This window comes from Tachyglossus aculeatus, chromosome 3 (assembly GCF_015852505.1).
Source record: "Tachyglossus aculeatus isolate mTacAcu1 chromosome 3, mTacAcu1.pri, whole genome shotgun sequence".
Classification (NCBI taxonomy): Eukaryota; Metazoa; Chordata; class Mammalia; order Monotremata; family Tachyglossidae; genus Tachyglossus; species Tachyglossus aculeatus.
Window position 1 is genome coordinate 36,213,205 of NC_052068.1, and position 19,519 is coordinate 36,232,723.

At 44.5% G+C, this 19,519-nt stretch overlaps 1 protein-coding gene across 1 annotated transcript in view; it reads right to left on the reverse strand.

Moving 5' to 3' along the window:
* Nucleotides 1–757: 757 nt before the first annotated feature.
* HECTD2 (HECT domain E3 ubiquitin protein ligase 2) overlaps nucleotides 758–19,519 on the reverse strand; it is a 100,819-nt gene continuing 82,057 nt past the window's right edge. The window contains exons 21-25 of the mRNA XM_038743365.1: nucleotides 19,056–19,143; nucleotides 18,721–18,827; nucleotides 9,345–9,460; nucleotides 7,436–7,579; nucleotides 758–2,951 (exon numbers count right to left, since the gene is read on the reverse strand). Of these exons, the coding sequence (XP_038599293.1) occupies nucleotides 2,831–2,951; nucleotides 7,436–7,579; nucleotides 9,345–9,460; nucleotides 18,721–18,827; nucleotides 19,056–19,143 (576 nt within the window). The 3' untranslated portion in view covers nucleotides 758–2,830. The remainder of the gene's footprint in view (nucleotides 2,952–7,435; nucleotides 7,580–9,344; nucleotides 9,461–18,720; nucleotides 18,828–19,055; nucleotides 19,144–19,519) is intronic.

Consider the following 19,519-nt stretch of genomic DNA (forward strand, 5'->3'; position numbering starts at 1 on the left):
ACAGTTTTGCCACAATGTGATACCTGAAGTGTTCAAAAAGGGAATAATAATAATTGTGGAATTTGTTAAGTGCTTACTATGTGCCAGGCACTGTTCTAATCGCTGGGGTAATAATAATAATAATAATGGCAATTGTTAAGCGCTATGTGCAAAGCACTGTTCTAAGCACTGGGGGGATACAAGGTGATCAGGTTGTCCCATGTGGGGCTCACACAATCCCCATTTTACAGATGAGGTAACAGGCTCAGAGAAGTTAAGTGACTTACCCAAGGTCACACAGCAGACATGTGGCAGAGGCAGGATTAGAACCCATAACCTCTGACTCCCAAGCCTGGGCTCTTTCCACTGAGCCACCCTGCTTCTCAATACCGTGGGCAATACTGCATGGATGCCCCATGCTAGGAAGGAAAACAAAAATGATCAAAGGTTAAAAAAAAAGTAAGATACAAGATAATCGGGTTGGATACAGTCCCCATCCCACATAGGGCTCACAGTCTTAATTCCCACCTTACAGATGAGGGAACTGAGGCACAGAGAAGTGAAGTGGCTTGCCCAAGGTCACACAGCAGACAAAAGTCAGAGCAGGGATTAGAACCCAAATCCTTCTGATTCCCAGGCCCGTGCTCTATCCACCAGGCCAAGCTGCTTCTCAATACCATGGGCAATACTGCATGGATGCCCCATGCTAGGAAGGAAAACAAAAATGATCAAACGTTAAAAAAAAGTAAGATGAATAACCTGAGACATTTCTAAACGCTGTGGCAAAATTGAATATACTTCATTTATTAACAGGAGGAAATATAAAAATGCAACTACATGAGTTTTCTAGGTTTTTTAAAGTTAATGAAAATAAAACAGCAGGTTTTTTTTTTTTTTAAATGAGGTATTATCTTACAGTAAACCAAAACTGGAGAACTTTTAATAAAGGCAATGTACAATTTTGGGATTAAAAAATAAAATCATTATAATTTCCTCTTAATCACAATGGAAAACAAAAACTACCAAGACAACTGAGAGCTGAAATCATAAAATGTACTTTGGCTCGTCGGTGAACAGCTTTTGTGAATGTGTCAGAGGAGACACATTGTTACATGTGCCCAACAAGCCATCAAAATCATTTTCCATTTCTCTGCTCTATCACTAAACAAACACTCTATTTACAACATAAGGGAAACATCTCAATCTGACTTCTTACCCACGATTTGTGCTTATTAGTCTAAACTGACTTTACATGTCTCCAAATCTAATTCAAGCAATACAGCAGTGAAGTAGTTTTAGTTGCATATGAATTAAAAACAAACAAAAACAACTAAACCAGTCAGGAATTATTTTGAACTTTCAGGAGTTTTTTTTTTAAGACACTCATCACTACAGACAACTAGGAACCCCAGATAGTAAAAGCAGTCACTTCATACAGACAGAGCATTTCAGGATCACAGACGAATCGGTTGATTAGTTGTTTTTTTCTCCACCCGGGTTGAAGTCTGCTGGTTGGGTGCAAGAAGCGAAGCCACGAGAAAGCAGCGCAACTCGGAGAAATTTGGGAAAGATGAACTAAAATATGTTTTGCATGTGCATTATAAGCTGGCAATGCATGCTGGTATCATTTTACTGTTATTGCAAAAATATAACTTCTGAGTTTGCTGAAGCAAAGCTCATAGCTAGTCTTTGAGAAAAATATTTAGAAAGCTGATAAAGAGCTTCCCTTTTACAAAAAACTGCACGTCCCATAGTGACCTTACAAGCAGTTTCCCTCAGAAGCTACTTTGCTACTTTACAGTCAAACTAACAATCGTCTGAATTTATTGTTCAAAGAGCCGTGAGTCAAACAAACATTCAGGCCAAGAGGTTGACCACTAGGGTATTCTGCCACAAATGTTAATTCGTTTCTTCACTTTTGTCATAAAAATTGAATCTACGGTTCCACAGGATAGAGTTGCTGCTGTTACAGTAAGCAGGGTCTGTCAAACAAGAAGACGACAGGAATGTCAACCATTTCCTGTGGGCTTCTGCTAAGTCTCCTTTTGAACAATCAGATGCCTTGCGGGACAACTATGGTTTTAAAAACCCCTCTACTGGAGGATCCCAACGTGACTATTTTCTGGCCGATTGCAATCTATAGGCATGCGGACTAACACTAACGCTTACGAGTGTATTTCTCTGAATGCCGTCACTCTTACGGTGGCACATTCCCGGACAATCATTTCAGTTAATTTGTAAAAGCTGCACGCTCATCTAAAACCCTGAATCTATTTTGTAAAAATAAATCTCTAGCAATAAATGGCACTATCAAAATCCCATTTTCTCAAGGAATTATGTACACGCTTCTCTAACAGCCCATTTTATTCTCACGGAACGAAAGCGAGAATATCAAAAGAACTGTAAATTTAATTTACAGTTAAACTGTTGTTTACCTCAATAGGAAAATATGGCTATATGCTTTTTTTTTTTTTTAAATCAATGGCAGAGTAGTTCTTTGTTTCGCTGTTGACTATTCCCAATCTGCTACTATGCTTAACTCTGCCGGGAATGCTTTCAATTTGAACTTGGTTTCCCGGTGGAATGCAGGTGACAGAAACAAATGGCGATGAGCAGTCCAGAGCTCTAGAGATCCCAAACAAAGCCCCGTCCTTGTTATCGGCTTCTTCCATCAAGCAAAGTCTCTCCTGGGCCTTCGGAAAGCCGCGCCGTGCCTCGGCTTCAAAATGCATCGGTGGCGGAAACTGCGAAAGACCGGCAGGGCGTTGGGGACAAGAATATGGAAAGGTCAAAGGCACAATAAGAGGAAAGGGAATGCTACATAGAAACAGCGAACTCGAGGTTCTCCACGTTACTCTAGACCAAAACCTTCTGAGTTGGAAATGCCAATGATCAGCTTCTGTCTCAGTTCCTTTTTGTTCTTGTAAGGAGGCAGGCAGAGTTGGTTGAAGCAGGTGTGGGCCACAGGCAACCTGTTCAGAAACAAAGATGGAACTGAAAAATTCGACCCACACCGCAACCGCCTCCCAGTGACTCATGCTGCCGTTCAGACCCCAGAACTCATAAACTTCAAGCACCTGCTTTTCACCGTCTTTCAAAGACAGTCCTTAAGGGCCCAGAGCTCTAAGACCACTACCCTACCTGATCATGAAGTTTAAGGTCCAGATCTGTATAATCTGAGTCCAAACAGCCCCTCTCCCCTCATATTTCTAGACTGTGAGCCCCCGTTGTTGGGTACGGATTGCCTCTGTTGCCGAACTGTACTTTCCAAGTGCTTAGTACAGTGCTCTGTATGCAGAGCATTGTACTAAGCACTCAACAAATACGACTGAATGAATGAATGAATGAATGAATCAATCAATCAATCGCATTTATTGAGCGCTTACTGTGTGCAGAGCACTGTACTAACCGCTTGGAAAGTACTAGTTAGCAACATATAGAGACAGTCCCTACCCAACAGTGGGCTCACAATCTAAAAGGGGGAGACAGAGAACAAAACCAAACATACTAACAAAATAAAATAAATAGAATAGATATGTACAAGTAAAATAGAGTAATAAATATGTACAAACATATATACATATATACAGGTGCTGTGGGGAAGGGAAGGAGGTAAGATGGGGGGATGTAAAGGGGGACGAGGGGGAGAGGAAGGAAGGGGCTCAGTCTGGGAAGGCCTCCTGGAGGAGGTGAGCTCTCAGTAGGGCCTTGAAGGGAGGAAGAGAGCTAGCTTGGCGGATGGGCAGAGGGAGGGCATTCCAGGCCCGGGGGATGACGTGGGCCGGGGGTCGATGGCGGGACAGGCGAGAACGAGGTACGGTGAGGAGATTAGCGGCAGAGGAGCGGAGGGTGCGGGCTGGGCTGGAGAAGGAGAGAAGGGAGGTGAGGTAGAAGGGGGCGAGGTGATGGACAGCCTTGAAGCCCAGGGTGAGGAGTTTCTGCCTGATGCGCAGATTGATTGGGAGCCACTGGAGATTTTTGAGGAGGGGAGTAACATGCCCAGAGCGTTTCTGGACAAAGACAATCAGGGCAGCAGCATGAAGTATGGATTGAAGTGGGGAGAGACACGAGGATGGGAGATCAGAGAGAAGGCTGATGCAGTAGTCCAGATGGGATAGGATGAGAGCTTGAACGAGCAGGGTAGTGGTATGGATGGAGAGGAAAGGGCAGATCTTGGCAATGTTGCGGAGCTGAGACCGGCAGGTTTTGGTGACGGCTTGGATGTGAGGGGTGAATGAGAGAGCAGAGTTGAGGATGACACCAAGGTTGCGGGAATGAATGAATGAATATTTCAGTCCTGGGAACCAGAAAGCTTTCAAGTTTACTCTCCCCCCCTAGGTTGGGTTCAGAATTAATCCAACTTGGAAATTTCATTCATTCATTCTTTCATTCAATTATATTCATTGAGCATTTACTGTTCAGCAAAGCACTGTACTAAGCGTTTGGGAGAGTAGAAGCAGTGTGGCTCAGTGGAAAGTGCCCAGGCTTTGGAGTCAGAGGCCATGGGTTCATATCCCAGCTCTGCCAATTGCCAGCTGTGTGACTCTGGGCAAGTCACTTAACTTCTCTGTGCCTCAGTTACCTCATCTGTAAAATGGGGATTAAGACTGCGAGCCCCCCGTGGGACAACCTGATCACCTTGTAACCTGCCCAGTGCTTAGAACAGTGCTTTGCACATAGTAAGTGCTTAATAAATATAATTATTATTATCATTACTATAATAAGACACGTTCCTGCCCACAATGAGCTGATTTCCTTGAAAGGAAGTAGGGGTCTGCTCCTGTTGACGCTAAGCTCCGGAGGGTCTGCGTTACCTCCAGTCCCAAAGATTCCCAGGTGAATTGAGAAGAATGGAACAAAAAAAAGTTTCCTAGATTTCATAACAATAAAAATCATAATTAAGTGCTTACTGTGTGCTAAATGGTGGAGTTGATGCAAGATCATTATATAGGACACTGACCCTCTTTCACCCGGGGCTCACAATCTACCTCATCCCCATTTTACAGATGAGAAAAATGAGGCCCAGAGATGTCGAGTGGCTTGCCCAGTGTCACACAGGCAGAACTGAGACTAGAATCCAGGTCTCTTGACTCCCAGTTCCATACTCTTTTCACGAGATTCCACTGCCTCCCCTAAACTGATACTGTTATTGTTGAAAACAGTAGTTTACAGGTGCTATACCAGAACATACGACAAATGATCTAAAGTAGAATAGTAATAATAATTGTGGTATTAATTAAGTGTGTTCTATGTGCCGAGCGCTGTTCTAAGTGCTGGGGTGGATACAAGATAAATCAAGTCCCACCGGGGGCTCACTACGTAGGAGGGAGAAGAGGTATTACATACCTATTTTGAAAATGATGGAACTATGGCACAGAGAAGTTAAGTGACTTGCCCAAACTCACACAGCAGACAAGTGGCAGAGCTGAGATTAGAACCCAGGTCCTCTGAATCCCAGGCCTGTGCTCCTTCCACTATGCCACCATGCTTCTCTAGTAGACGAACAACACTGAAATAGTTCAAAACTCCATTGCTTAATGCTAAATTACTGGCAGATCAATTGGCAATAAAAAAAAAATGGATGACCAGCAGAAAGTTGCTGGAGCCTGATCTTTCCTAAATTGCTGCTTGCTGCGCCTCCCTTCCTCTTGCCGAGGCTGGGGTTCAGCTGGCTTCCTTTCAGTGCAAAACCACCAGAAAATTGCAGGAGGATGTCGGGGATGGGGGAGGGAGTGGTGGAGAAGGAGAGGGAGAGGGAGGGAAGGAGAGAGGAAAAGAGGGAGGGAGGAAAAAAGAAAGAGGGGAGAGAGAGAGATGACAGGGATGAAAATGCAGAAGCAGCAGAAGAGAAAAAGTGGCAAGAAAAGCAGAAAACTAGCAGCACTGAGAGGAATGGGAGTAGTAGAAGAGCAGAGAAGGCCACAGACAAAGACAGAGTGAGAAGAGAGAACACTACAATAAGGGGAAAGAGTGCTGCAGACATTATTGCAAAAGAAGAGGAAACCAGGATGGAAAGTGCAGGGACCTGAGGCTGCAGCTATATATTTTTTAATGGCATTTGCTGTGGTAGATACAGATAATAATAATAATAATAATAATGGTATGTGTTAAGTGCTTACTATGTACCAAGCATTGTTTTAAATGTTGGGGGGTGGAGGGGAAATACAAGGTAATCAGGCTGTCCCATGTGGGGCTCACAGTTTTAATTCCCATTTTACAGAGGAGGTAACTGGGGCACAGAGAAGTTAAGTGACTTGCCCGAAGTCACACAGCTGACAAGTGGGGGAGCCAGGATTAGAACCCTCAAGCCCGTGCTCTTTCCACTGAGCCGCACTGCTTCTCTAATGGCATTTGTTAAGCGCTTACTATGTGAAAAGCACTGTTCTAAGCTCTGGGGGGGATATCAGGTGATCAGGTTGTCCCACATGGGGCTCACAGTCTTAATCCCCATTTTCCAGATGAGGTAACTGAGGCTCAGAGAAGTTAAGTGACTTGTCCAAGGTCATACAACAGACAAGTGGCAGAACTAAGATTAGAGAAGCAGCGTGGCTCAGTGGAAAGAGCCCGGGCTTTGGAGTCAGAGGTCATGGGTTCGAATCCCAGCTCCGCCAACTGTCAGCTGTGTGACTTTGGGCAAGTCACTTCTCTGTGCCTCAGTTACATCATCTGTAAAATGGGGATTAAAACTGTGAGCCCCACGTGGGACAACCTGATCACCTTGTAACCTCCCCAGCACTTAGAACAGTGCTTTGCACATAGTAAGCACTTAATAAATGCCATTATTATTATTATTAGAGACCAGGTCCTCTGGCTCCCAGGCACGTGCTCTTTCTACTAGGCCAAGCTGCTTCCTGGGGGAAATAATTACCTGGGGAAATAATTCAGTTCAAACTATTTGTAACATAGTCACTAATACCAAGATTGTCCATGGGTGAATTTTGATCTTTGAGTTGCATTATTATGGGAAATAATTCAATTCAAACTATTTGTAAAGTAATCACTAGCGTTGAGATTGTCTATGAGAGAATTTTCATCAATGGGTGCTGATGAAGATTTGGGGCAGTCTGTGATCAATCAATCAGTCAATCACTGGTATCTATTGAGTGCTTACTGTGTGTGGAGCACTGTACTAAGCGCTTGGGAGAGTACAATAGAACAGAGCTGGTAGACATGTTCCCTGTCCACGTGATGGGAACGTTAGTCCTAAAAACACACATTTGCGCTACTGTCACCACCACTTTCAGATTCCACTGTAACAATGGTCAAAATGATGCAACCAGATCAATTGGGCAAGCCAGGCAAAAATTCTCAAACTCTCACAACAGTAACCATGCATTTCAGGAAAAGAGGAAGCTTAGAGGGCTAAAAAACATGATCTCTATAGGAAATAGACCATTTTCTTTCAAAATGGCACTTCTCCAAAATAAAAATCAGGAGACAAATGAAAAAAAATTACCAGTTGGTGGATGTTTCATTCTTTGAAATCTTGAAGTTCAAATCAGCCATCCCTCCCACGGGGACTCTGTCACTTCCTGTAGTAAAATGCAGTAATTTCTTTTGAAGATCAAGAGAAAACTCAAGTACAACATCCCAAAAATATCTAAAAGAAACAAAGAAAAATCTGTTCAGTATCGTGGCCAAATTAACTTAAAGTCATATACAGTCTAGAAGAAAATCAGATTTAAGGAAAATGACTATTCACACCTTTAAAAACAGAGGGAAGGCTACCTTAAAAGATGGAGAAAATTGAATTTTTCTGTGCTGTTCTATATGAATCACATTTGTTTTTAACTAAGATTCTGTATGTAAGTGCCTATGCCCAAGTGAGGCCTAGAACTATCTAATGAACGGGAGGTCTTCTGTTGGAAATCAACGATGAACCTCGGTCGCGAGACGTCGGGACCAAGAACCAGTGTGAAGGAACTGATTTGAGAGCAGGTCATTGGCACGGTGCCACTCCCGTTCTCTCGTCTCTGTCAGGCATAAGTTCCTGGAGTGCCGTGATCAAACAATCAATCGCACTTATTGAGCACTATGTGCAGAGCACCGTACTAAGCGCTGGGGAGAGCACCACAGAATTAGCAGATGGGTTCCCTGCCCATATCGAGCTTACAGTCTAGAGGGGGAGACAGACATTAATATAAATAATAGTACTCAACTTGACAACATCGATTCTACACGATAATTAAATGAGACATTAACAATCATGAGATAAACTCTATTTTACTGCATATTTTACAAGCAATCTCCTGGTGAAGTCACAAATGATATTTTTCCAATATGGATTGATGGAGACTCCCGGCTGAATTACAACTGGGCTTCCCGATGAGATTTCCAGCCCCATAAGGGCCCAAAGGTACCGATTATTGGGGTGAGGGTTTGTGCAAAGCCACTTGCACTCATTCATTCAACTGTATTTACTGAGTGCTTACTGTGTGCAGAACATTGTTCTAAGCTCTTGGGAGAGTACAACATAACAATAAACAGCCACATTCCCTGCTCACAACGAGCGTACTCTCCCTCAACCCTGCCAGCTGAAATATTCCTTGTGGAACAAGCATACTCAAATGAAGATGCTCTTTAATACTGATTTGAAAGGATTTACCACAGTGCTAAATCACATCTAAATCACGATTTTAGGTCGACCTGGGTGATTACTTTGAAGTTGTTACTCTGAGCTACAATTTCTTTTTACAGCAGCAGGCAGGTAGGTAACCTGAGAGTGGTGTAGCCTTGCTGCCCCTTCCCCTAATTCTTAACTAAATCAAGTCTACGTCTGCCTCTGGCAAAGAAATGTTCGCCCCGCGAACGGCTGGCACTGGGTACTGGCTTGGGTTTAAGGGTTTTTTTGGTGTTTTTTTTTTTAAATGGTATTTGTTAAGCACTTACTATGTGCCAGGCACTGTAGTGAGCGCTGGAGCCGATACAAGCTACACAGGTTGGATACTGTCCATGCCCCACATGAGGCTCCAGTCTTAATCCCCATTTTACCAGTGAGGTAACTGGGGCCCAGAGAAGTATAGTGAGAGAAATGAAGTGAGAGAAGTGAAGTGACTCACCAAAGGTCACACAGCAGACGAGTGGTGGAGCCGGATTAGAACCCAATTCCACCTGAGTCCCCGGTCCAAGCTCTATCTACTAGCCCCTCCTGGTTCTCTAAGGTATGGGACCGGGATATGTGCTGACAGATCGAGATCTTCCCTGACAGGGAGTTCTGAAGCTTTGTAACACCAAATCCATAAGGCCTCCAGAGGGAATCCAAACTGAACCAAATTATGACAGCCCAACAGTACTTTTGACATCTTTGGAAACACACATACACACGTACACACACCCACACCCAGACGCCCACATACACGCTTTACCGTATAGTCAGGTCAGTTTTCACATAGCCTTCGTACTGAGTATTTCTCTGGAGAGCATGCATATCCAGCTGAGGACTCCCACAGACTAGAATTTCCACTTCTTCCGGACGAAGCAGCTGCCAAAAACCAGACTCAGAATTATAATAAAGAATCATCAGGGAATAATTTAAAAACCCCAACTAAAAATATTTCCAGCAGATTATAGCACCGAAAAAAAAAAGCCTAAGCCTCAACCCGTTATTTTGGATTTTTGAAAATTCATCTCCATTTCACTGTGCCATTTCACTAGGCACCGGTCTAGTTAGAGACCCTATCAAATGATGACTTTGGTGGCAATGATGTTAGGGAAGGGGGACCTCCAACAGAGGCGGCTAGAGAAAGAATTATAATAATAGCAATAATAATTGTGGCATTCGTTAAGCGCTTACAGTGAGCCAGGCACTGGAGTGGATATTCATTCATTCATTCATTCATTCAATTGCATTTATTGAGCGCTTACTGTGTGCAGAGCACTGTACTAAGTGCTTGGAAAGTACAAGTTAGCAACATATAGAGATGGTCCCTACCCAACAGCGGGCTCACAGTCTAGAAGGGGGACAGAGACAACAAAACAAAACATATTAACAAAATAAATAGAATATGTAAATATGTACAAGCCAAATAGAGTAATAAATCTGTACAAACATACATACAGGTGCTGTGGGGAGGGGAAGGAGGTAGGGCAGGGGGGATGGGAAGAGGAAGAAGAAGGAGGGGGCTCAGTCTGGGTAGGCCTCCTGGAGGAGGTGAGCTCTCAGTAGGGCTTTGAAGGGAAGAAGAGAGCTAGCTTGGCGGATGTGCGGAGGGAGGGCATTCCAGGACAGGGGGAGGACGTGGGCCAGGGGTCGACGGCAGGACAGGAGAGAACGAGGCACAGTGAGGAGGTGAGCGGCAGAGGAGCGGAGGGTGCGGGCTAGGCTTTAGAAGGAAAAAAGGGAGGTGAGGTAGGAGGGGGCGAGGTGAGGGACTGCCTTGAAGCCAAGAGTGAGGAGTTTTTGCCTGATGCATAGGTTGACTGGTAGCCACTGGAGATTTCTGAGGAGGGGAGTAACATGCCCAGAGCATTTCTGCACAAAGGTGATCCGGGCAGCAGCATGAAGTACCGATCGAAGTGGGGAGAGAAAGGAGGATGGGAGATCAGAGAGGAGGCTGATGCAGTAATCCAATCGGGATAGGATGAGAGATTGAACCAGCAGGGTAGCAGTTTGGATGGAGAGGAAAGGGCAGATCTTGGCGATGTTGCGGAGGTGAGACCGGCAGGTTTTGGTGACAGATTGGATGTGGGGGTGAACGAGAGAGCAGAGTCGAGGATGACACCAAGGTTGAAGGGCCTGTGAGACGGGAAGGATGGTAGTGCCATCAACAGTGATGGGAAAGTCAGGGAGAGGGCAGGATTTGGGAGGGAAGATAAGGAGTTCAGTCTTGGACATATTGAGTTTTAGGTGGCGGGCAGACATCCAGATGGAGATGTGTTGAAGGCAGGAGGAGACACGAGCCTGAAGGGAGGGAGAGAGAGCAGGAGAGAGGATACAGGAGAAGCGGCATGGCTCAGTGGAAAGAGCCTGGGCTTTGGAGTCAGAGGTCATGGATTCAAATCCGGCTCCGTCAATGGTCAGCTGTGTGACTTTGGGCAAGTCGCTTCACTTCTCTGTGCCTCAGTGACCTCATCTGTAAAATGGGGATGAGCACCTCATGGGACAACCTGATCATCTTGTAACCTCCCCAGCGCTTAGAACAGTGCTTTGCACATAGTAAGCGCTTAATAAATGCCATCATTATTATTATTACAAGCAAGTCCGGTTGGACACAGTCCCTGTCCCATGTGGGGCTCACGGTCTCAATCTCCATTTTCCATATTAGGTGGATGAGGCCCAGAGAAGTGAAGTGATTTACCCAAAGTCACACAGCAGACTAGTGGCAGAACCAGAATTAGAGCCCATGACCCCAGGCCAGTATTGGGGTCTCCCCCAATATGCCAAGCTGCTTCCACCAGGCCATGATAGGGCAGGGGGGGCTTGTTTCTTGATGGGTCGAACTCTCCTGCCATATTTCTGATACTTTGCTGAGAGGTTAAAGCTCACTCCTGAAGCTGCTTATCCATTTGAGGCATCACTGTTCCATTTTGGGGGTTAGAAAGAGCTGCCTTTTGATTCCAAACTTGATTCCATGATAGTAAGAGGTGAGCCACTAGAATTCACAACCCACAATTCAATCAATCAATCAATCAATCGTATTTATTGAGCGCTTACTATGTGCAGAGCACTGTACTAAGCGCTTGGGAAGTACAAATTGGCAACACATAGAGACAGTCCCTACCCAACAGTGGGCTCACAGTCTAAAAGGGGGAGACAGAGAACAGAACCAAACATACCAACAAAATTAAATAAATAGGATAGAAATGTACAAGTATAATAAATAAATAAATAAATAGAGTAATAAATATGTACAACCATATATACACATATACAGGTGCTGTGGGGAAGGGAAGGGGGTAAGATGGGGGGATGGAGAGGGGGACGAGGGGGAGAGGAAGGAAGGGGCACAATTCCATCCCAACCACCCTAGGGCACACAAAAAGGGTGTCTTTTGATCGACCAATCAATTGTATTTATTAAGCGTTTATGACTCAGTGGAAAGAGTCCGGACTTGGGAGTCAAAAGAGCCCAGGCTTGAGAGTCAGAGGTCAACAACAACAGCAACAATGATGGCATTTATTAAGCGCTTACTATGTGCAAAGCACTGTTCTAAGCGCTGGGGAGGTTACAAGGTGATCAGGTTGTCCCATGGAGGGCTCACAGTCTTAATCCTCATTTTACAGATGAGGTAACTGAGGCACAGAGAAGTTAAGTGACTTGCCCAAAATCACACAGCTGACAACTGGAGGGGCCGGAATTTGAACCCATGACCTCCGACTTCCAAAGTCCGTGCTCTTTCCACTGAGCCCACTGTGAGCTCTTTAGCTTTTTAGACTGTGAGCCCACTGTTGGGTAGGGACTGTCTCTGTATGTTGCCAACTTGTACTTCCCAAGCGCTTAGTACAGCGCTCTGCACACAGTAAGCGCTCAATAAATACGATTGACTGATTGATTGATTGAGCCATGCTGCTTCTCTTGGGTCACGGGTTCTAATCCCGGCTCCGCCACTAGTCAGCTGTGTGACCTTGGGCATGTCACAACTTCTCTGTGCCTCAGTTGCCTCATCTGTAAAATGAGGATTAAGACTGTGAGCCCCAAGCGGGACGACCTAATTACCTTGTATCTTCCCAACTGCTTAGAACAGTGCTTGGCACATAATAAGCGCTTAACAAATGCCATTATTATTATTATTACTATGGGTGGAGCATTGTACTAAGTGCTTGGGAGAGTACAATATAACCGAGTTGATGGCCATGCTCTCTGGCCACAATGAGCTTACAGTCTTGGTGGGGAGAGATGGGTTGTTGCAGGCTGATTGTGGCTGCTACTTGTAGCTCCTAAGCTATTTTTGGTAATGCCTCTTGTTATCATGTGTTTTGACCTTGGTGATCTTGACTTTGTTCCAGGGCCTCATTGCTGGTGATCCTGCCTTATCATTTAATGTTGAATATGGCTCCAAGTTCAGCTGATGAAACTGCTTGAAATGCACAATCTTTCTTCTGTGGTAAATTCAGATTTCACAGCCATAGTATACCCTTTGATCGGTACTCAAATACAATATACAACTTGGAATATTGTACTTTGATCTGCACTGTATCCTCCATCACCTTGCTCCTTCCTAGTCATTCATTCATTCAATCAATCATATTTATTGAGTGCTTACTGTGTGCAGGGCACTGTACTAACTGCTTGGGAAGTACAAGTCGGCAACATATAGAGACGGTCCCTACCCAACAATGGGCTCACAGTCTAGAAGGGGGAGAGAGGCAACAAAACAAAACGGGTAGACAGATGTCAAAATTGTCAGAACAAATAGAATTAAAGCTAGATGCACATCATTAACAAAATAAATAGAATAGTAAATATGTACAAGTAAAATAAATAGAGCAATAAATTCGTACAAATATATACAAGTGCTGTGGGGAGGGGAAGGAGGTAGGGTGGGGGGGATGGGGAGGAGGAGAGGAAAAAGGGGGCTCAGTCTGGGAAGGACTCCTGGAGGAGGTGAGCTCTCCTACCTCACTTCTCTACTTCTACAACCCAGCCCACACACTTTGCTCCTCTGGTGCTGACCTTCTCACTGTGCCTCTGTCTCCCCTGTCTTGCCGCTAACCCTTGGCCCACATCCTACCTCTGGCCTGGAACGCCCTCATCCTCCTCAAATCCACTAGACAATGACCCTCGCCCGCCTTCAAAACCTTACTGATGGCACATCTCCTCTAAGAAGCCTTCCCAAGTTCCATTTTTCCTCATCTCCCAATCCCTTCTGCGTCATCCTGACTTGCTCCCTTTCCCTGCCCCACAGCACTTATGTATATATCTGCAATTTTGTTTGTCTGTTTATATTGTCTGTTTCCTGTCCTATAGACTGTGACTCATTGGGGGCAGGGATTTCTCTCTTTATTGCTAATTCTGTTGCATTGTACTCTCCCAAGCATATGCTCTGCACACAGTAAGCACTCAACAAATATGATTAATTGATTACTCTTTGAGCGGTTGATGATCACCCCATCCTCACCCCGACAGCACTTACATACACATCCCAGCCTGCATACTTTGCTCCTCTAATGCCAAACTTCTCACCATTCCTTGAACTCTACTATCTCACCACCGACCTCTTGTCCACATCCTGCCTCTGGCCTGGAATGCCCTCCCTCCTCAAATCCGATAGACAATTAATCTCCTTCCTTCAAAGCCTTATTAAAGGCACATCTCCTCCAAGAGGCCTGCCCTAAGCCCGTCACCCCCACCTTCATCTTCTCCTACTCCTTTCTGCATCACGCTGACTTGCTCCCTTTATTCATCCCTCCTCCCAGCCCCACAGCACTTATGTACATAGCTGTAATTTACTTTTTTATATTAATGTCTGTCTCCCCCTCTAGACTGTAAGCCCATGTGAGCAGGAAATAATAATAATGATGATGGCATTTATTAAGCGCTTACTATGTGCAAAGCACTGTTCTAAGCGCTGGGGAGGTTACAAGGTGATCAGATTGTCCCACGGGGGGGGGGGGGGGGTGTCACAGTCTTAATCCCCATTTTACAGATGAGGTAACTGAGGCCCAAAGAAGTTAAGTGACTTACCCAAAGTCACATAGCTGACAATTGGTGGAGCCAGAATTTGAACCCATGACCTCTGACTCCAAAGCCCGTGCTCTTTCCACTGAGCCTCGCTGCTTCTCTGTTTATTGTCATACTGTACTCTTCCAACACTTAGCAGAGTGGCTCAATAAGGGCTCAATAAATACAATTGAATGAATGAATGAACTATTTATTAATAGTAATGTCTGTCTCCCCATGAAGGCTTTAAGCTTCTTGTAGGTTGCACTGTACTTCCCAAGAGCTTAGTGCTCTGTACAGAGTGTGTGCTCAATAAATACAAATGGTTGACTGACTGATTGATATAGAAGACCAGATTGCAATCGGATCTCTAGCATATTGGCTCAATGGCACCACGATGACGCGCCTCACAAAGGCCATACTGGGCTTCTTGATTCTGTTTTCTACCTCTTTGTTTATCCTTGTGTCACTGGCTAAAAGTGTGGCATTTATTTAATCAATCGGTGGCATTTACTGAGCGCTTACTATGTGCAGAGCACTGTACTAAGCACTTGGGAGAGTACAATATGACAGAATTAGCAGAAACGTTCCCTGCCTATAGCGAGCTTTCAGTCTAACGGGACAGCCAAATTCAGCAACTGCATTCAACTTTGTATGTCCACTGAAAATCTTTGGTCTTTGTTGCTAAACTGTACTTTCCAAGCGTTTAGTACAGTGCTCCGCACACAGTAAGCACTCAATAAATAAGACCGACTGAATGAATGATTGAAGTCAGTCTTTCTTCAGACTTCTGTTATTCCATTGGGTTTTACAGATGGTGCCACACAATTCCTAATCACTGAATGCCTTCAATCGATCAATTGTATTTGTTCAGCACTTACTGTGTCCAGATGGCTGTATTCTCTCCCTCTAGACCGAAAGCATGCTATGGGCAGCAAATGTGTCCACCAACTCTTCTATTGTACTCTCCCAAGCATCTAGTACAGTCCAGTGAACATATCTGTAATTTTATTTATTCATACTAATGTATTTCTCCCCCTGTAGATGGTAAGCTTGTTGTGGGCAGGGAATGTGTCTGTTATAGTGTATTCTCCAAAGTACAGTGCTCTGCACAAAGCCAGTGCTCAACAAATACAACTGACTGACTGTTCTGCCCCACACAGTTACTGATAATATTGGATGATGATGATGAATTGTGCCTTGGGACAGGACAATACAAGAGAGATAATAATAATAACAATGATGGCATTTGTTAAGCGCTTACTATGTGCAAAGCACTGTTCTAAGCGCTGGGGAGCATACAAGGTGATCAGGTTGTCCCACGGGGGGGCTCACAGTCTTAATCCCCATTTTACAGATGAGGGAACTGAGGCACGGAGAAGTAATGTGACTTGCCCAAAGTCACACAACTGATAATTAGTGGAGCTGGGAGTTGAACCCATGACCTCTGATTCCCAAGCCTGGGCTCTTTCCATTGAGCCACGAGAGATCAATCAATCAATCAATCGTATTTATTGAGCGCTTACTGTGTGCAGAGCACTGTACTAAGCGCTTGGGAAGTACAAGTTGGCAACATATAGAGACAGTCCCTACCCAACAGTGGGCTCACAGTGGGCATGTTCCCTGCTCACAAGAAGCTTACAGTCTGGAGCCTCTGGGTTTCTTGTGTGCTTGCTTTCAGAGCATGGCCAACGGTGGGTAGTGGCTCCTGGATGATTGTCTCCAGGCTTTTTTTTAAAAAAATGGTATTTGTTAAGCACTTACTATTGTCAGGCACAGTAAAGCACAATAGTTGGGTTGGTCACAGTCCCTGTCCCACATGGAGCTCACCCTCTTAACCTCCATTTTACAGATGAGGTAACTAAGGCACAGAGAAGCAGAGTGAGCTTGTCCTCTAGACTGTAAGCTCGTTGTGGGCAGGGAATGTGTCTGCTATATTGTTATACTGCACTCTCCCAAGCACTCAGTACAGTACTCTGCACACAGCAAGCGCTCAATAAATACGATTGACTGACTTACTTGCCCGAGATCATGGAGCAGACAAATGGCAGGGTCAGGATGAGAACCCAGATTCTCTGATCATCATCAATCGTATTTATTGAGCGCTTACTATGTGCAGAGCACTGTACTAAGCGCTTGGGAAGTACAAATTGGCAACATATAGAGACAGTCCCTACCCAACAGTGGGCTCACAGACTAAAAGGGGGAGACAGAGAACAAAACCAAACATACTAACAAAATAAAATAAATAGAATAGATATGTACAAGTAAAATAAATAAATAAATAAATAGAGTAATAAATATGTACAAACATATATACATATATACAGGTGCTGTGGGGAAGGGAAGGAGGTAAGATGGGGGGGATGGAGAGGGGGACGAGGGGGAGAGGAAAGAAGGGGCTCAGTCTGGGAAGGCCTCCTGGAGGAGGTGAGCTCTCAGTAGGGCCTTGAAGGGAGGAAGAGAGCTAGCTTGGCGGATGGGCAGAGGGAGGGCATTCCAGGCCCGGGGGATGACGTTCTCTGACTTCCAAGACTGTGCTCTTTCTACTAAGCCGCATTGGTGCCAATGACTCTCGTAGCCTGTTCAAATGGAAAAGTTTCTTACCCCAGCTAGGAGCCTATTCTAATAGCGACTTCCAGATTCCCGATGGTGTAAGTAGGGGAGCAGAGAGTAAGTGGAACAAGATGTTGACAGAGAAAATACCATTTAACTATCAGTGGCCTGGGCTGCTCAGAGGGGACCCTCCCCGCTGCCATCAGCTAAATTACCCGTTCTTCCCAAGACTGTGCAGTGAATGTCAAGGTGTCAGGGATGCTGCTATGGGAATTGCTTCTATCATCATTACTATTATTAAGTGCCGTCGAGTTGTTTCCAATTCATAGAGACTCCACGGATATACTTTCTCCAGAACGTCCCGTCCTCTACCATTATCTGTAATTTCTAACAATTCTTTCATTATCGTTGTTATGGTCTCTATCCATCTAGCTGCTGGTCTGCCTCTTCCAAGTTTTCCCTGGGCTTTTCCTAGCATTAGTATCTTCTCCAGAGAATTAATCCTCCTGACTATGTGTCCAAAATATGCTAATCTAAGTCGAGTCATTTGGCCTTCCGAAGACCACTTTGGTTTAATTTGCTCTAAAATGTATTTGTTTGTCTTTCAGGCAGTTCATGGTATTCATTCATTCATTCAATCATATTTATTGAGCACTTACTGTGTGCAGAGCACTGTAATAATAATAATGATGGCATTTGTTAAGCGCTTACTATGTGCAAAGCACTGTTCTAAGCGCTGTGGGGGATACAAGGTGATCAGTTTGCCCCACGTGGGGCTCACAGTGTTCATCCCCATTTTACAGACGAGGTAACTGAGGCTCCAAGAAGTTAAGTGACTTTCCCAAGGTCACACAGCAGACATGTTGTAACATGACCTCTGACTCCAAAGCCCAGGCTCTTTCCACTGAGCCACGCTGCTTCTCTACTAAGCCTGTACTAAGTGCTGCCTTCTCCAACACCACATTTCAAAAGAATCGATTTTCTTTCTATCCTGTTTTTTCCCTGGCTGTGTATAGAAATGATTATCTTATGGTGACCTTAAAACTTGCGAGGAAATGGACACAGAATTCAAGAATTAAAGAAGTGAAGTGACTTGCCCAAGGTCACACAGCAGACCAGCGGCAGAGGCAGGATTAGAGACCATGACCTTTTGACTCCCAGGGCCGTGCTCTGTCCACTACGCCATGCTCTAGCTCACACAGGGCTCACAATCTTACTTTTGTACAGCTGAGGTGAGTGAGGCCCAGAGAAATTAAGTGGCTTGCCCAAGGTCAGACAGGAGCCAAGTGGCAGGGCCAGGATTAGAACCCAGGTCCTCTGCCTCCAAAGCCCATGACCTATCCACTGGGCCACGCTCCTTCTCTGCAAGGATTTTAGAGGTCTCCTTTATCAGTAAAATTGCATAGTGACCCTTCCTCACCCCCTCACCGCAAAGGATAAGGTAATTCCTTCCCCATTCTAACCAACAGAAAACCTTCTTTCCCTAAAATCTCAATGACTCGAGAATTGTCTTCTGTAGATACATGCCCACTGACTCTTGCTCATTGCCCTACCTCTCTGGTAACATGCTTTGGTCTTATACTTACCATTAGTGCATTTGAAGCACACACACTATGAAATCCATAATAAAATGCTGCAAACTGTTTATAGATGGATTTGTTGAGAAGAAAGTCAATATAAAGCTGCACGTATTCTAGAAAGAAATGTAACAAAACAATTTAACTTCATTAAAGTATATGAAAATATGTAAAGCAACCTCTAAACTCATATGTGCTAATAAAATGCTTGGCCCATTATGTTTCTTTTAAAAACATCAATATTTACACTTTTCAAATAAAATTCTGCCGTAAATCTTCATTTTCCTATTTAACGAATAAAACTGAACTCCAGGTGCTGAGTTTGAATTTTCAATCTCACTTACCTTTCCTATTCTGGTTGGTAACTGGAATTTTATCACCCCCTGGTTTTAGACTGTACGATTTAATCACGCCAAATTCTTCTTGGAAAACCTGACGAGAGATCCAGGACAATATATTTTCTTGTTTGGCTCATCAAGTGGCTACTGTTCAACACCATTAACGGTTCAGTGGCAGTGAAGTAAAATTAGCTCTGTGGTTTCATGCTTAACCCTAAATGCAAACTTTCATGAAAGAACAACATTTCTTGTTGGGCGAACTACAAAATGCAGTGTTAAATGCATTTGGAACTAAGTGGGTAGGTCGTCTGTCTTTGAACTGGCAGGTCTTACTGAGAACACAAAGGCTGTTGCTCTGGACACAAATTCACTCTCAGAATAGTCATCTGTGGACACTCTCATTGCTTGGATTCGTCATGATAGAGTGTGCCTGCAAATTTTGGTCCAGGGTTGTAATGCGTTCAAGTTTT